Source organism: Terrapene carolina, unplaced genomic scaffold (assembly GCF_002925995.2).
Source record: "Terrapene carolina triunguis isolate 2854851 unplaced genomic scaffold, T_m_triunguis-2.0 Scaffold31477, whole genome shotgun sequence".
NCBI classification, from domain to species: domain Eukaryota; kingdom Metazoa; phylum Chordata; order Testudines; family Emydidae; genus Terrapene; species Terrapene triunguis.
The window spans coordinates 1-15,690 of record NW_020695828.1 but is presented as its reverse complement, the minus strand read 5'-3'; the positions used below and the strand labels follow the sequence as shown (position 1 = coordinate 15,690).

Below are 15,690 nucleotides of genomic sequence, written 5' to 3'. Positions count from 1 at the left end.
GGCTCAGACAGGAGACCCGGCAACAGGGTGAATGTAACACAAACCTCCCTCAGTTTTAACCCTTCCGTTCCCAGGCAACGTGTCTTCCCTTCCTGCCCAAAGCCCCACTGGGTGAAGAGATCCTTCGCTTCATCTCTGAACTCCAATCCAGACTGAGTCCTGTTCTGAGTCGCTCTCCCCTCGGAGACCTGGCACGTTGGATCTCCTAGGGCCCGTCTCTGTGTCAGACTCACAGGACAGGATCTGTCAGTGTAAAGGGGACAAGCGCATTGGGGTTTGCATCAGACCCAACGGATGGAGCGAATTGCTCCTGGGGCCAAATCCTCCGCTAGTGTAAACTCACTGCAACGGCTTCCGCTAGACTCGAGTTACTCCTGATTTACACCAGGGAGGCTCTGGCCGTTTCAGCAAACTGGGACATTTATCGCATTAATGCAGCGGAAGGTGATTAGTTCATTATAACCGATGTGGGGCCCCTCACCGTGGCGTCTCCGCCCTTCACAAGCGGTTATTGCCTTTATCCTCACAACGCCTCTGGGAGCCCGGGAACTATCACAGCCCCTGGTTCAGAGAGGGGAGACTGAGGCACAGAGAGATGGATGCTGGGATATGGAAATGGGCCATTCAGACTCCGGGCGGGGCTGTGGGGCAGAGATCACCGAGTGCCTGAATAAACCCCACTCCGCTGAGCCTGGGTATGTGGCACCACCGGGACTTTCCAAAGCGGCTCGTGGATTTTTTTTCATCCATTTGACATTTGGGAATCACAGTCCTGGTGTAAACGGTGCAGCTAAGGCTCCTGCCCACTATAAAGTTCCACAATGTCACAGAGTCACCATGGAGATAACAGACCCCGCCCCTCAGCCCTTGATGACATCACTCAGCCCAGCGCTGGCACTCAGGGCACTGGGGACAGTCACGTGACTAAGGGCTGCAGACAGGAACATGAGGGGATTTAATGGGGTAGCTCAGGGAGAGGCGGCTGCTGAGGGAGAAGCAGAGGCCTGTTGGTGGGAGGTCAGGGGGGCACTAGGGTCACAGAACACAGCTCCCACTGAATTAGATACGGGCCAGGACTTTCCTAAGTCTCTCCTAGTGCTAGTTTCAAGGTAGGGATGAAGGGTGAGGGCCTGTATTAAAAGTCAGGTTAGAACAGGGATCGGCAACCTTTGGCACACAGCTCACCAGGATATGTGTTATATCCTTGGGGGCAACAGTTTTAGGAAGAAATCACTGGAGACACAGAGAGCTGTAAACCTTGGAGCAGCCATTTATTGCCACACTCAGAACTTACCAACAGCCACCCAAAACTGGCTGGGCTATCCCCTAATAATCTATCTCAGTTGCCAAAGCAACACAAGATTCTATTACCATGACAACCAAATACACAACATATTCCTCCCCCCTTAATACGAATGTCCCCTAAATAAAACAAACACTAAACTAGAGAAGGAGAGTAGACTGCCTCCATTCCTGGCTAAACCCTGGGGATTATTTTGCCCCGTAACTGCGGGTTGGCCCTAGCTAAAGATCCAGCCGACGAGGAGGCCTTCAGTCTCCATGTGGATTACGGTGGTCTTCTGGTGTTGTTGAACCCGAAAGTGTCTTGGGCGCGGGCCTGACAATGGGCTCAGTGATTGTAGGGTGAATGGGTGAGGATGGGGCATCAGCTCGTGCTGGGCAGAGGGGTATCTCTGCCTCTGGAAGTAATGGAGGGAAAAAGTCAGGAACATGTGACTCTTGATTCAGTGTCTCGCCGGATGTGGTGAAATCAGGCAACTCAACTGAAGATGTGTCCTGAGGACTGGTATGACCTGGCAGAAGCTGATCTAGATGTCGCCTCCAGGTGAGATCCTCTGCAATCCGGACTGTGTAGGAAACAGATCCCGTTTGAGCGATGACAGTGGCAGGGACCCATTTAGCTCCAGAAGTATAATTTCGAGCCAAAATGGTCTGTCCCGGGCTAAAGGTTCGGTCTTTTGCTCTGGGTGCACGCCTGATGACTTGATCTTGCTGCTGATGTTGCACAATTTTTTTGGGTTCAGAAGGTTTCAGCAGATCAAAGCATTGATGGATGGATGATATGGTGCTGAAGTGATGTGATGTATCCCATTTGCCTTCATAAAATTTTGAAACTCCTGAGAGACGAACTGCGGTCCGTTGTCACTCACAAGTTGTTCTGGCAGACTGAAATGACTAAAGAGTCCTCATAATTATTGGATAGTACTCTCTGCAGTATGGACTGCATTATAGAGACTTCTGGACATTTAGAATGGGCATCTACCACCACCAAGAACAAGCTTCCTTCAAGGGGGAGAGCGAAGTCAACGTGAATACGTTGCCACGGGTTTTCAGGCCAGACCATGGATGTAGGGGTGCCCACTGGGGTGCATTTCTCACACCCTGACATGACATACAAGCTCTTGCCTTCTCTTCAATAAGACTGTCCAATCCAGGCCACCAAAAATAGCTTTGTGCAATTTCCTTCATGAGCACTATTCCACAGTGACCAGAATGGAGCTGTTCTAACATCTGTGATCTCAGTGGTGGTGGGATAATGACATGTCTCCCCCACAACAAACAACCAGATTGGATTGATAACTCTGTCCTCCTGGACATGTAAGTAACAAGGTCGGGTGAGACCAGAGAGGTTCGTCGAGATGTTCCATGCATCACCAGGTCCATAACCTGGGACAATATTGTGTCAACTAGAGTTGCCTTCTTTATCTGAGTAGAAGTGATGGGTGTATTCTCTACTTGTTCAAAGTAAAAGATTTCCTTCTGGGCAATATCTGCATGGTTGACTGGCAAAGGCAGCCTTGAGAGACCATCCGCATTGCCATGCAGAGTGGATTTCCGATATTTGATTTCATATGTGTGCGCGGAAAGCAACAATTCCCACCATTGCATATGACTAGTGGCTAATGGGGGAATGCCTGTGTGGGATCCAAAAATTTAAGTCAGGGATTGATGGTCTGTGAGAAGAGTAAACTTCCATCCGAACAGGTACTGATGAAACTTCTGAATTCCGAAAACGATTCCCAATGCCTCACGTTCGATTTGGGCATAGTTAGTTTCTGCTTTGCTTAGAGTGCGTGAAGTAAAAGCAATAGGTCTCTCTTCTCCCGAAGGCATAATGTGTGACACGACTGCTCCCACTCCATAAGGGGACGCATCGCAGGCCAACTGTAGGGGTAAGGATGGATCAAAGTGTGTCAGAACTTCAGAATTTAGCAATGCATCCTTAGCTTTGTTAAATGCAACATCACAGGCTTAAGTCCACTTCCAGGCCTTGTTCTGCCCACAGAGTTTGTGAAGTGGTTTTAGCAGTGTGGCTAACTGTGAGATGAATTTTCCATAATAGTTCAATAGTCCTAGAAACGAGCACAGCTGGCTAACATTTCGAGGAGGGGGAGCCTCCACAATAGCCTTAACTTTGGCAGGGGCCTTATGAAGACACGCAGCATCAATGATGTGTCCCAAATATTCAACAGAGGGCTGGAAGAATTCACACTTGTCTTTGTGGACTCGCAGTCCATACTCTTCCAGTCTTTGTAGGGTAGCCTCTAAATTCTTTAGATGATCCTTCTCAATCCTTCCAGTGACCCGGATGTCATCCAGATAGCACTGGACTCCTGGCAAGCCACACAAGATCTGGTCCATAGCCCTCTGGAACTGGGCTGGAGCAGATGTTATTCCGAAGGATAGGCGACAGTATCGATAAAGCCCCTTATGAGTCACAATCGTCAACAGCTCTTGAGACTTTTCATCGATGTGCATCTGTAAATACGCTTGACTCAGATCAATCTTACTGAACTTTTGTCCCCCAGCCAGGCCCGCAAAGAGGTCATCGATGCGGGGAAGCGGGTATTGCTCTGCACACAACACTGGGTTGACAGTGACTTTAAAATCACCCCAAATCTGGAGGGAGCCATCTTTCTTCACTATTGGAATGATAGGAGTTGCCCATGGACTATGGGTAACTGGTATTAGGATTCCATTTGTGACCAGGCGCTCCAGGTCCGCTTTGGCCTGATGGCATATGGCACAGTTCTGGCTTTCAGATATTTTGGTTGACTGTCAGGTTTAATGTTCAATGTCACAGTGATTCCCTTCATACTTCCCAGATCCTCTCCAAAAACAGCAGCATGTTTCCTTAGTATAGCAGTCAGATGGTTTTCTTCTTTAGTCACTTCGTGCACTTCTGCCCAATTCAGCTGGATCTTCCTAAGCCAAGACTTACCCATTAAGGCTGGGTAATTGCCTCTCACCACAAACAGTGGCAATTTAGCAGCCTGTCCATTGAGCTGCACCTTAACATCAGTAGTGCCCAACATGGGCACAGCTTCTCCCATATATGTCTTCAGCACTGTTTTTGTTGCTTTAAGTGGAAGATGCTGTAGCTTTTCTTTATACACAGTCTCTGAGACCAGCAAAACGGCTGCACCGGTGTCCAGTTCCATGCGTATAGGTTTGCCGTCCAACAACGGGGTTACCCAGTATTCATGTGAGCCCACTGCCAAAGACAAAACATGGAGTGGCTCTTCTTCTTGTGAGGAGGCATCTCTTTGGTCATCCGGGGTCTGCTCTAGGGTATACAGATTTCCCTTTCTGGTCTCTTTTGTGGAACCTATATCTTTCAGCAATTACCAGTGGTTTTGGAGAAAAATGGGACCTCAGGATTTCCACAATGTCACTGTAAGATTTAGTCTCTGGCTTAACAGGGTGTAGTAAGCTGCGTAGCAGGGAGTAGGTCTTAGCCCCTACAACACTTAAGAATATTGGCACATTCTTCTCTTCTGTAATGTCATTTGCAATAACAAAAAGCTCAAAACGCTCAGTATATACAGGCCATTGCACTATAGTCTTCTCAATAGGTTCCAGTGGCCCTGTAAGTGTAGCCATGGTTTTAGTTTCAGTTTGCACAGTCAGTTCAAACAATCCACTTCTCACCCCCTTCCAGCAGCAAAAAAGATTTTTTTTTCTGTACCTTAACTTCTACTTCCTTCTGTTGCTGGGGCAGCACAGAGATCCCATCCTCGTAACCACGTTGTTATATCCTTGGGGGCAACAGTTTTAGGAAGAAATCACTGGAGACACAGAGAGCCGTAAACCTTGGAGCAGCCATTTATTGCCACACCAGAACTAGTCAACTGCCAGCCAAAACTGGCTGGGCTATCCCCTAATAATCTAACTCAGTTGCCATAGCAACACAAGATTCTATTACCACAACAACCAAATACACAACAGTAAGCACCCTGGCAGGCCGGGTCGGTTTGTTTCCCTGCCGCATCGGCAGGTTCGGCCCATCGCGGCTCCCACTAGCCGTGGTTCGCCGCTCCAGGCCAATGGGGGAGGCGGGAAGCGGCGGCCAGCACGTCCCTTGGCCCACGCCGCTTCCTGTAGCTCCCATTAGCCTGGAACAGTGAACCGCAGTCAGTGGGAGCCGCGATCAGCCAAACCTGGGGACGTGGCAGGCCTGCCAGGGTGCTTACCCTGGCGAGCGGCGTGCCAAAGGTTGCCGATCTCTGGGTTAGAATTTAGATTCAGGGTAAGAACTGCATTCTGGTAAAGTCAGGATTTAGTGTTCTAAGTAAGGTATTCATGTGGTTTTCCGGTTAAGACACCTATGAAGGTGGGCTTTATCCTCAGGGTCACGGTTGGGTGAGGGAGCTAGAAAAGGGATAACGAAGATGACAGTTGGTTTCCTTATAGTCAAGTAGGAAGCTCCGACTGAGACAAGGGCGGTACCACAGAGACAAAGTGCCGCCTCGTCTCTCAGCCACACACAAAGAAACTGAGTGAGCTCTAGGAAATGCTGAGTGTCTCTTATAAGGAGGGGAATATGCAAATGAGGGTGAGAGTTTCTTGTTTAAATCTGCCCCTCTCTCTGCCCAGGCTGCACCCAGAGAGACAATCTGCAGGCCCTGGGTCTGTGCAGTTACCAGCCAACCCCCCTGAGAACTTTCCCCTCCAACCCCTGGGAAAATGAAGCTTTGGTTGTACCTCGTTCTCATTGCAGCATCTCTGGAAGGTAAATTCTCCCTTTCCATGGATTGGATGTATTGGGGAGGCGGGGGATTATTGTGCTATTGCCCGAGATACTCATGTTCCCCATAATTAATTGTTATTCCCAGGTGCCCGGTCCCCAATCCAGCTGGTGGAGTCCGGAGGGGACGTGAAAAAGCCCGGAGAGCCTCTCCGCCTCTCCTGCAAAGCCTCCGGGTTCACCTTCCGCAGATATGGGATGAACTGGGTCCGCCAGGCTCCTGGGAAGGGACTGGAGTGGGTCACCTACATTTACAGCACCAGCATATACTACAGTGACTCCGTAAAAGGGAGATTCACCATCTCCAGAGATGACCCCAACAGCCTGTTGTACCTGCAAATGACCGGCCTGAAACCCGAGGACACCGCCCGGTATTACTGTGCGAGAGACACACTCAGGGGAATCCCGAGAGGGTTCATACAAAAACCTGAGCTGCAGAACCGCGCTTCTCCCGTGTGCCGCGTGGGGGCAGCACTTTCACAAACAATCCAGCCCTGAGCAGAGGGATCCACAACCAGAGTGAAAAAAAATCAGTCCTCGGGTTTCAGAGCTCAATATCCATCTATAGAACCCTGGGACTGGAAGGGAGCTCCAGAAGTCATCTAGTCCTGTCCCCTGCACTCATGGCAGGATTCAGTGTTATCTAGACCATCCCTGACAAGTGTTTGTCTAACCTGCTCTTAAAAAACTTCAGTGAAGGAGATTCCATAACCTCCCTGGGAAAGTTATTCCAGTGCTTAACAACCCTCACAGTTAAGAAGTTTTTCCTAATGTCAAACCTCCCTTGATGCAATTTAAGCCCATTGCTTCTTGTCCTATCCTAAGAGGTTAAAGAGAATAATTTGTCACCCTCCTCCTTGTACTCCTCCTTTTATGTACTTGTAAACTGTTATCATGCCCCCCTCAGGGGTGGGCAACTACGGCCCGTGGGCCGGATCCGGCCCCTCAGGGCTTTGGATCCGGCCTGAGGGATTGCCCCCCCGGTGCTGCGGGCCCCTCAGCCTGTCAGAAAAAGCCGGCACCACATCCCTGTGGCCCCGGGCGCGGGGGGGGGGGGGAGGGGGCCCCGCGGGGCCCCCCTCCCCCCCGAAACCCCCCCCCCCCCCCCGCAGCTCCCATTGGCTGGGAACGGGGAATCACGACCAATAGGAGCTTTGGGGAAGGTACCTGGAGGCGTGGCAAGGGCAAAGCCCATGGAGCCCTCTGCTCCCTCCTCCCCCAGGGGCCATAGGGCTTCCTGGAGCGGCGCGGGGCCAGGGACAGGACAGGCCGTCATGAAGCGTGCCCTGGCCCCGGTGCGCCCTGCTGCCACCCCGGAGCTGCTTTAGGTAAACGGCGCTGGGCCGGAGCCTGAACCCCTCCTGCACCCCACCCCCCAAGTCCCTGCCCTAAGCCCCCTGCGTGCACCTCACACCCCTCCTGCACCCCAACTCCCAGCCCTAAGCCCCCTCATACACCCCGCACCCCTCCTGCACCCCACCCCCCTGCCCTAAGCTCCCTGTCACACCCCACACCCCTCCTGCACCCCAACCCCCTTCCCTGAGCCCCCTCGTACACCCCACACCCCTCCTCTGCCCCAATCCCTTGCCCTGAGCCCCTTCCTGCACACCACACCCCCTCACACACCCTGCATTCCCTCCTGCATCCCAACCCCCTGCCCCGGCCCTACATACAATTTCCCCACCCTGATGTGGCCCTCAGCCCAAAAAGTTTGCCCACCCCTGCACTAAAATGTAACAATTCTCTACCTTTCAACACGCACTTCATCCAGCACCAGCCACTAGTAGTGGTTTGTTTATATAATCGGCTGATCTGAGCGGACACGTTCATCACGGTCCAATCTTGTGCCATCAGAACCGATATATTTGTATTAATATTTATGAATATTTTTAACTCTATAATATGACAAAATCTATATCAGTTAACAAAAAAATTATGTCTTTTACCAAATCACATCTTTTATTTGCTTAAATTTGCAGCTCTAAGCTGAGAGAGTGTCACATTTTGGTTCGATAGGGATAAGCATAAAAACAAGTTGGGAAACTTATCAAATGCCAAAAAATTAACAAATGTCTAAATCTGAGGCCCCCTTTGAGCTTGAGGCCCAGGCCAAATGGCCCTCCTGGCCCCCCCTCTGATTGGCCCTGCTCAGAGGTGATTTTCTCCCCCCAAAATTGCTCCTGAGATTTCTTCTCATTCAGAATCTCCTGATTTGCCTTGGTTTTCAGGTGCCCGGATGCAGGTGCAGGTGATGGAGTCCAGAGGGGTGTGAAAAAGCCCTGGAGACTCTCTCTGCCTCTACTACAAAGCCCCTGGGTTCACCTTCAGCAGTTCCTGCTGGGCTGGGTCCCCAGGAAGGGGACTGGAATGGGTCTCCACCACAGACAGCTGTGGAAGTGACACACAGGTTACACCAATTCAATAAAAGGCTAATTTACCATCTCCAGGGACAACCACATTGACCTGCTGTATTCGCACAGGAACAGCTTGAGACCCGAGGACACTGCCTGGTATTACTGCGAGACACTCTCTGTAGTGGAAGCTCAGAGAAAAACCTTCCCTCTGAGTGGGTGTTCTGCTCTTGGGGCACCCAAGGTCTGTAAAATGTAAAGAGATTAAATCTGAGAACCTACACGAAACTGGGCACCCCATTGTCTCTCCTTTAATAACGGCCCCATTCTCGCATCCATCGCTCTCACCAGAAAATTGGATGCTCTAAATAAAATATTTAGTAATTGAACACACCAGTATCATTCTTCTTCTCACCAGAATGACAAGAATCTGCAGCTCCCCTACTAACTCGCCAGGATCTATTCCCGGCTGATCTTGCAGTTCCAAATTTTACTCTTGTGCCACGTGGCTGGAACTGTACAGAATGCTGCAATCAATACATCTTGGGGCTTCTGGTGGGAAAAAAACACACACACTCCTCCCAGCAATTAGAGTTCCCTGAACAAAATTTAGAGAGAATAAAATCCAGCCTTATTAAAATACATGTACATAAAACGGCATAAATCAGAGTGTTGCCATTAGGGTTATGTCTAAGGTTAGGGTTAGGGTTAAGGTTAGCGATAAGGGTATGATTAGGGTTAAGGTTAGGGTTAGGGTTAGGGTTAAGGTTACAGATGAGGGTATGATTAGGGTTAAGGTTAGAGTGAGGGATAGGGTTAAGGTTACAGATGAGGGTATGATTAGAGTTAAGGTTAGGGTTAGGGATAGGGTTAAGGTTAGAGATAAGGGTATGATTAGTGTTAGGATTAAAGGTAGGATTAGGGTTGATGTTATGGTTAGGGCTAAGGGTATGGCTCAGTATGGGTAAATGTAAGTATCAGGGCCCAGATTAATTTTAGTGTCTGACTCAGTGTTACAGTAAGTGTAAGGTTTACAGTTAGAATTATTATTAGAACCATTATTACAGTTAGGCTGTTGGATTAAATCAGAATTTGGGGGGGGTGATAAATGAAAGGGGCGGGGGGTAGCTCCCTTTTATGGACACCCAGCCAGCCAGTTAGCTATACAATCCCTTTTAGTAGTTGTTCTCTACTTGCTTTCCGGTAAAGGGTTAAAACGTCTCCCTGCGTAAGTAAAAGGAAGGAAGTGGGCACCTGACCCAAAGAGCCAATAGGAAGTCTAGAACTTTTTAAAACTGGGAAAAAATCTTCCCCTTTGTCTGTCTGTTGTTCTACTCTGGAGAGGGGGGACAGAGCAGCAATGCTGTAAGAGCTTTGGGCCAGGTATGAAAAGTCAACAGATCATACCTAGAAACTATTCATTTGAAACCCCAGATATGTAAGAAGATCAGGAAATGTCTAGGAAGACGTGATTAGGTTTATCTCTTTTTATTTTTTTATGGCTTGTGGATTCATCTGTGCTAACACCCAGGTGCTTTTGTTTTGCTTGCAACCTCTAAGCTGGACCTCAAGAAGCTATCTTGATGCTTAATCCTTGCAATTGCTTTTTTTAAACCTAGCAAAAAGCCTAAGTTCCAGATTTATTTTCTTTCTTTTTATTTTTAATAAAATTTACCTTTTTTAAGAACAGGATTGATTTTTGTGTCCCTAAGAGGTTTGTGCATGTTGTTTAATTAGCTGGTGGCAACAGCTGATTTCCTTTGTTTTCTTACTCAGCTGTTCCCCGGAGAGCGGGTGAAGGGGCTGGAGGGTACCCACAGGAAGGAATGCCCAAGTGCGCCTTTCTGGGTTCTCAAAGGGGTTTTTGCATTTGGGTGGTGGCAGTGATACCGGTCCAAGGCCAGGGAGTCTGTAACCTTGGGGAGTTTTAAGGCAGCCTTTAGTGACTAGTATTTTAAGGTCTTTTGCGGGTCCCACCTTCTACATTGGAAGTGTCAGAGTGGGGAAACAGCCTTGACAGATACATGGGGCAGCAGATGCACAAACAGCTCAGCGCGAGGCACAGCAGTGAGGACGGACATAGGAGTAATGATAACCTGCTAGCAGGTGTTAACCCTTTCATTCCCTGCTTGCAATGTCACCCATGGCGGCACCAGGCCCAGCTCAGCCTGTGGCTCAGGGATCACTTAGTTCCTGAGCACAGCCCGCTCAGCTCCCCCTGGAACGGGGCAGGCCTGGGGTTCTGAAGATGGCATTCCAGAATTCCTGACGTCAGCTGATGTCAGTGGGCAGAGTTAAGGAGCCAACCCATAATAGATTTCCTAAATTGAATGTAGTGACCGGGGAGATAAAAGTCTGCACCAATAACCCAGGATTGCGCTGAGGCCCAGCTAGAGTGGATTCCCGCGAGGTTGACTGGACTCTCCCAGGCAGAGGCTGTGAGGCAGGGAGAAGCAGAGACCCACAGATGAGAGGTGAGGACAGAGTCAGGGAGCCCAGCGCTTGAGGCGTTTCCTGGTGTCTGCTGCTCCGCGCTTCTCATTTTCCTTCTGATTCCATCTGCCCTGGACTGGCGCACCACCCCCCGGACATGCAATAACGGGATATTTCACAAACAGTAAAACCGTGACCACTCAAGCACTTCTAGATGGGGGGCGGGAGGGGGGGAAGGGAGCTGACCTCCCCGCTTTTTTCTGGGGATTTTGCACCCGAGTGGGACAACACCATGACCCAAAAATGAGAGTAACTTCTCCCCTCCCCCAATCCCCTCTCATTTCCTCTCGCTCCCATCCGGGGCTGACCAGTCTGATATCACAATTCACTTTCTCCCCCCGTGTCTGATTCTGCCTCATGGTCCCTGTCCCAGTTTTTAGAACAGTGTCAGTGGTTTGAGGTGCAGAGCGATGTACAATAAAATGTCCCTTAACCCCAGTAACCCAAGATATCTTCTCCTTTAGCACCAGCCCACCCCCCTTCCAGTGAGCCGGGGGCTGCCCTGCCCCGCGCTCACCGCATGGCTGTATCATCCCTGTTCACATGGCAGCGGGGGGGGGGGGAGCAGGAGTGACACACCCAGAGCACAGCTGTGGGATGGGCATGAGAAGGGGCATCAGGGTGGACGCACATATGACACCAGCTTTAAACTCCACAGGTCCATGGGAATCTCCCACAGCTCACCAAGGTCGAGCACAAACTACTTCCCACCCCACTTCCCCCCACCACTCCCCCCCATACACACCACTGGTCTCACTGACATAAATGAGGGAAGTCCCGGAAGTCAGAACATTGGCGTGTGGCCTGAGCCATGTGTCCAACCTGCCAGGAAATAGTTCCCTCTGGCACGTGTCAGTGGAGCCGGTCCCGGCTGGGAAGGGGTGTGAACAAGGGTTCGATCCCAGCTCTCTCCCAGAGCCCCAAGTTATCTTCGTTCTCCAGCGGGTGGGTGACCTGACCCTCCCCAGTCACTAACTCTAACACTCACCGTTCCACAGCCCCACTGAGCTGAGTTTCACACCCCACCCCACACACACCTTTTATTCATATTTTTACTCCCTTAAGAGTCAACCTCAGGCATTTGTTTCTTTTATAACAGATGTAAAACATAATTTTCCTTATTATCCAGCCAATCTCTCCAGGCATCTCTGAGTCTCCCATGGCCAAATAACGTGGCTGTAATCCGGCCCCCAAATTTCCTTCTGGGGAATCGAGCACCATCCAGGCATCTCTTTATTTTTCCTTTGTCAAAAGTGTATTTAGCATCCCACCGCACTGTGCCTGGCGCTGTACAAACACACAGTCTGGAATAACCTGACTCCCTCCCTCTGAGTCCTACTGCATGTAATACATCACATTAGATTTTGTTTCTCTTAAAAGGAGGTGAATATGCAAATAGAAGTGAGAGTTACCTATTTACATCCCTCTCTCTCTCTCTGCCCAAGCTGCACCCGTAGAGATAATCCAGAGCCGCCTGGGTCTGTGCATTTATCAGCCAATTCCCCTGAGAACACCAGGGAAAATGGGAATTTGGATCTGTTTGTTTTTCATTGTAGCCGCTTTAGAAGGTATTTTAGCCCCGAAACTGTGCTGGGGGAACAGGGGAACATTACACTGTTGCCATTGAAATATGTAACCTGTCTTTATTCCAAGGTGTCCGGTCCCAGGTGCAGCTGGTGGAGTCCGGAGGGGATGTGAAAAAGCCCGGAGACTCTCTCCGCCTCTCCTGCAAAGCCTCCGGGTTCACCTTCAGCAGCTACTGGATGCATTGGGTCCGTCAGGCTCCCGGGAAGGGACTGGAGTGGATCGCCTTCATTGCTGTCACCACTATATATTACGCTGACTCCGTTAAGGGCCGATTCACCATCTCCAGGGACAACTCCAACAACCTGCTGTATCTGCAAATGACCGGCCTGAAGCCCGAGGACACTGCCCGGTATCATTGTGCGAGAGACAGAGTGAGGGGAAGCTGGGCTGAGCTCAGACAAAAACCTCCCATTGCGGTTAGCAGAGAAAGTCCCCGCTGGTTTGATGCCGACAGTCCGGCTGCTGGAGGTTCTCACCAGTGACTCAGTCTGGTCAGTTGAAATGCTTCGGATTCACCCGCTGCTTTAAGCAACCCTAGAGCCACAGAAAGCAGGATCCAGGGGCCGGCCCTTCCTCACCGGGACTGGGGGGATTTACACTCGGCCCCATCAATTACCCTGCCTGGCTGGAGTCTTGGTCTTAACCCCCAGGACTTTCTGCCGGACGAGCACCGAGCATCCCCCTTCACTGCAGCCCCTGCTGCTCTTCTTAGGGCAATCACCTCTTCTCGCCCAGGTTTGGCTCCTTTATAATCAGGGTTGGCTGGTCCCAGGCCCTTCCTCCATAGGGACAAGCCAGCCTGATCCAGGGAAGCAGCACTGTCCCGCTGAGACGGCTCCCTTAGGAGAGTTTATTTGGGGGCACTGCAGTGTAGTTGCTGGCCCACTGGTCTGGGCTGGGGACACGTGGGCTCCAGTCCCAGTTCTGCAGAAACTTGGCAGCCTGAGTCCATAAAAGAACCGCGCCCTGTATTTACCGTGCAGACATCAGAGGGAAAGGAAACCAACCTGACCTCAGCCAAAAGCCTTCCTCCGCAACTGCATGAGAATGTATCTCCTGGTGGCCCCAAGGGCTGCCAGTAACAGTGAGCCCATTCGGTACAAAGGAGAGTAACCAAAGAAACCAGTGGTTTAATTTCACTTTCTTCCCACGCTTAATTTCACAGCAGGCATATACGAATATAGAGTGTAATGCCCACATCTTGAATACTGTGCACAGATGTGGTCCCCTCATCTCAAAAAAGTTATACTGGCATTAGAAAAGGTTCAGAAAAGGACAAGTAAAATGATTAGGGGTTTGGAACGGGTCCCATATGAGGAGAGATTAAAGAGGCGATGACTTTTCAGCTTGGAAAACAGGAAACTAAGGATGGGGGTATGATAGAAGTATATAAAATCCTGAGTGGTGTGGAGAAAGTGAATAAGGAAAAGTTATTTACTTGTTACCATAATATAAGAACTAGGGGCCACCAAATGAAATTAATGGGCAGCAGGTTTAAAAAAAAAGGAAGTTCTTCTTCACATAGTGCACAGTCAACCTGTGGAACTCCTTGCCTGAGGAGGTTGTGAAGGCTAGGACTATAACAGGGTTTAAAAGACAACTGGATAAATTCATGGAGGTTAAGTCCATTAATGGCTATTAGCCAGGATGGGTAAGGAATGGTGTCCCTAGCTTCTGTTTGTCAGAGGGTGTAGATGGATGGGAGGAGAGAGATCACTTGATCATTGCCTGTTAGGTTCACTCCCTCTGAGGCACCTGGCATTGGCCACTGTTGGTAGACAGGATACTGGGCTGGATGGACTTTTGATCTGACCCAGTATGGCCATACTTATGTTCTTAATTGCAGGCATAAATTAGTTCATAAAGGCTCCTTCCAGCCCCACTTCCCCTGCCTTAACACACTCTTGGCCCCTCAACTTCTGCCACCCCCAAAAGAAACCCCTGTGCTGTTCTGGTTCACTGTAGCATCCTGTCTAACAGGCCATGTGGCTTCCTGGGTGTGATTTTTGCACTGATTGGTACCATTACTGGGAGCAGGGCCAGCTTTAGGAAGTGTGGGGCCCGATTCGTGGGGCTTGTACTCACCAGGCGGCGCTCCGAGTCTTCGGCAGCACTTCGGATTGCCGTGCTCCGGATGGGGGAGCGGGGCCGCGTGCTTAGAACTGTCTGCCTGCTCTCCAGCCAGGGGAAGGGGGCAGCGGGACTTGCTGCACTCTGGCCAGGGGAGCGGGGTGGCAGGACTTGCCACGCTCCGGTCCGGGGAGCGGGGCCGCGTGCTTACAGCTGTCTGCCAGCTCTCTTGCCAGGGAAGCGGGTCACGGGGTTGGTGGGCTCCGGCCGGGGTAGCAGGGCCTCTAGGATTGCCAAGCTTTGGCCGGGGTAGTGGGGCCGTGGGGCTTGCCGAGCTCCGACTGGGGTAGCGGGGCCGCGGGACTTGCCGCGCTCTGGCCAGGGTAGCGGGGCCGTGGGGCTTGCCGAGCTCCAGACGGGGTAGCGGGGCCGCGGGACTTGCAGTGCTCAGGATGCGCTCTGACCGGGGTAGCAGGGCTGTGGCAGGGCCGGCATTAGGCCGATTTCCCCGATTCCCCCGAATCGGGCCCCGTGCCTAAGAGGGCCCCGCGACCAGCCAGAGTGCGGTAAGCCCACGGCCCCACAACCCCGGCGGAGCCCAGCAACCCCATGGCCCCACTCCCCCAGTCAGAGCGCCGGCCAGAGCGCAGCAAGTCCCACGGTCCCGCTACCCCATCCAGAGCGCAGCAAGCCCCGCTGCCCCCTTCCCCTAGCCGGAGAGTGGGCAGACAGCTCTAAGCACGCGGCCCCACTCCCCGGACCGGAGCGCAGCAATCCCCGCAGCCCCCCTCCCCCGGCCAGAGCGCGGCAATCCGAAGTACCACCAAAGACTCGGAGCGCCGCCCGGTGAGTACAAGCCCCACGAATTGGGCCCCGCACTTGCTAAAGCCAGCCCTGGGCCGCGGGGCTTGCCGCACTCTGGCTGGGTGCGGGGCCCTCCTAGGCGCAGGGCCCGATTCGGTGGAATCGGGGGAATTGGCCTAAAGCCAGCCCTGACTGGGAGCACATTCAAACACTCTGCCCTGATTCTGTTAGTGCTTAGAGTTAATTCAGGGCCGAATGCCCAGGCTCCTACCCCTGCAATGGGAATCTGAGTAGGGATGGGACTAGGAATTTCAGTGTGAACAGGAATGGAGCGGT

The 15,690-nt window shown here is 51.4% G+C and overlaps 2 gene segments (V, D, J or C); both read left to right on the top strand.

Annotated features, from left to right (window-relative positions):
- The first annotated feature begins 5,988 nt into the window (after positions 1 to 5,988).
- LOC115271500 lies at positions 5,989 to 6,547 on the top strand. The segment is given in 2 exon segments: positions 5,989 to 6,034; positions 6,138 to 6,547. Coding segments are annotated over 2 exon segments (456 nt in total).
- Positions 6,548 to 12,415: 5,868 nt separating this feature from the next.
- LOC112124551 lies at positions 12,416 to 15,263 on the top strand. The segment is given in 3 exon segments: positions 12,416 to 12,461; positions 12,547 to 12,855; positions 15,139 to 15,263. Coding segments are annotated over 3 exon segments (480 nt in total).
- Positions 15,264 to 15,690: the final 427 nt, after the last annotated feature.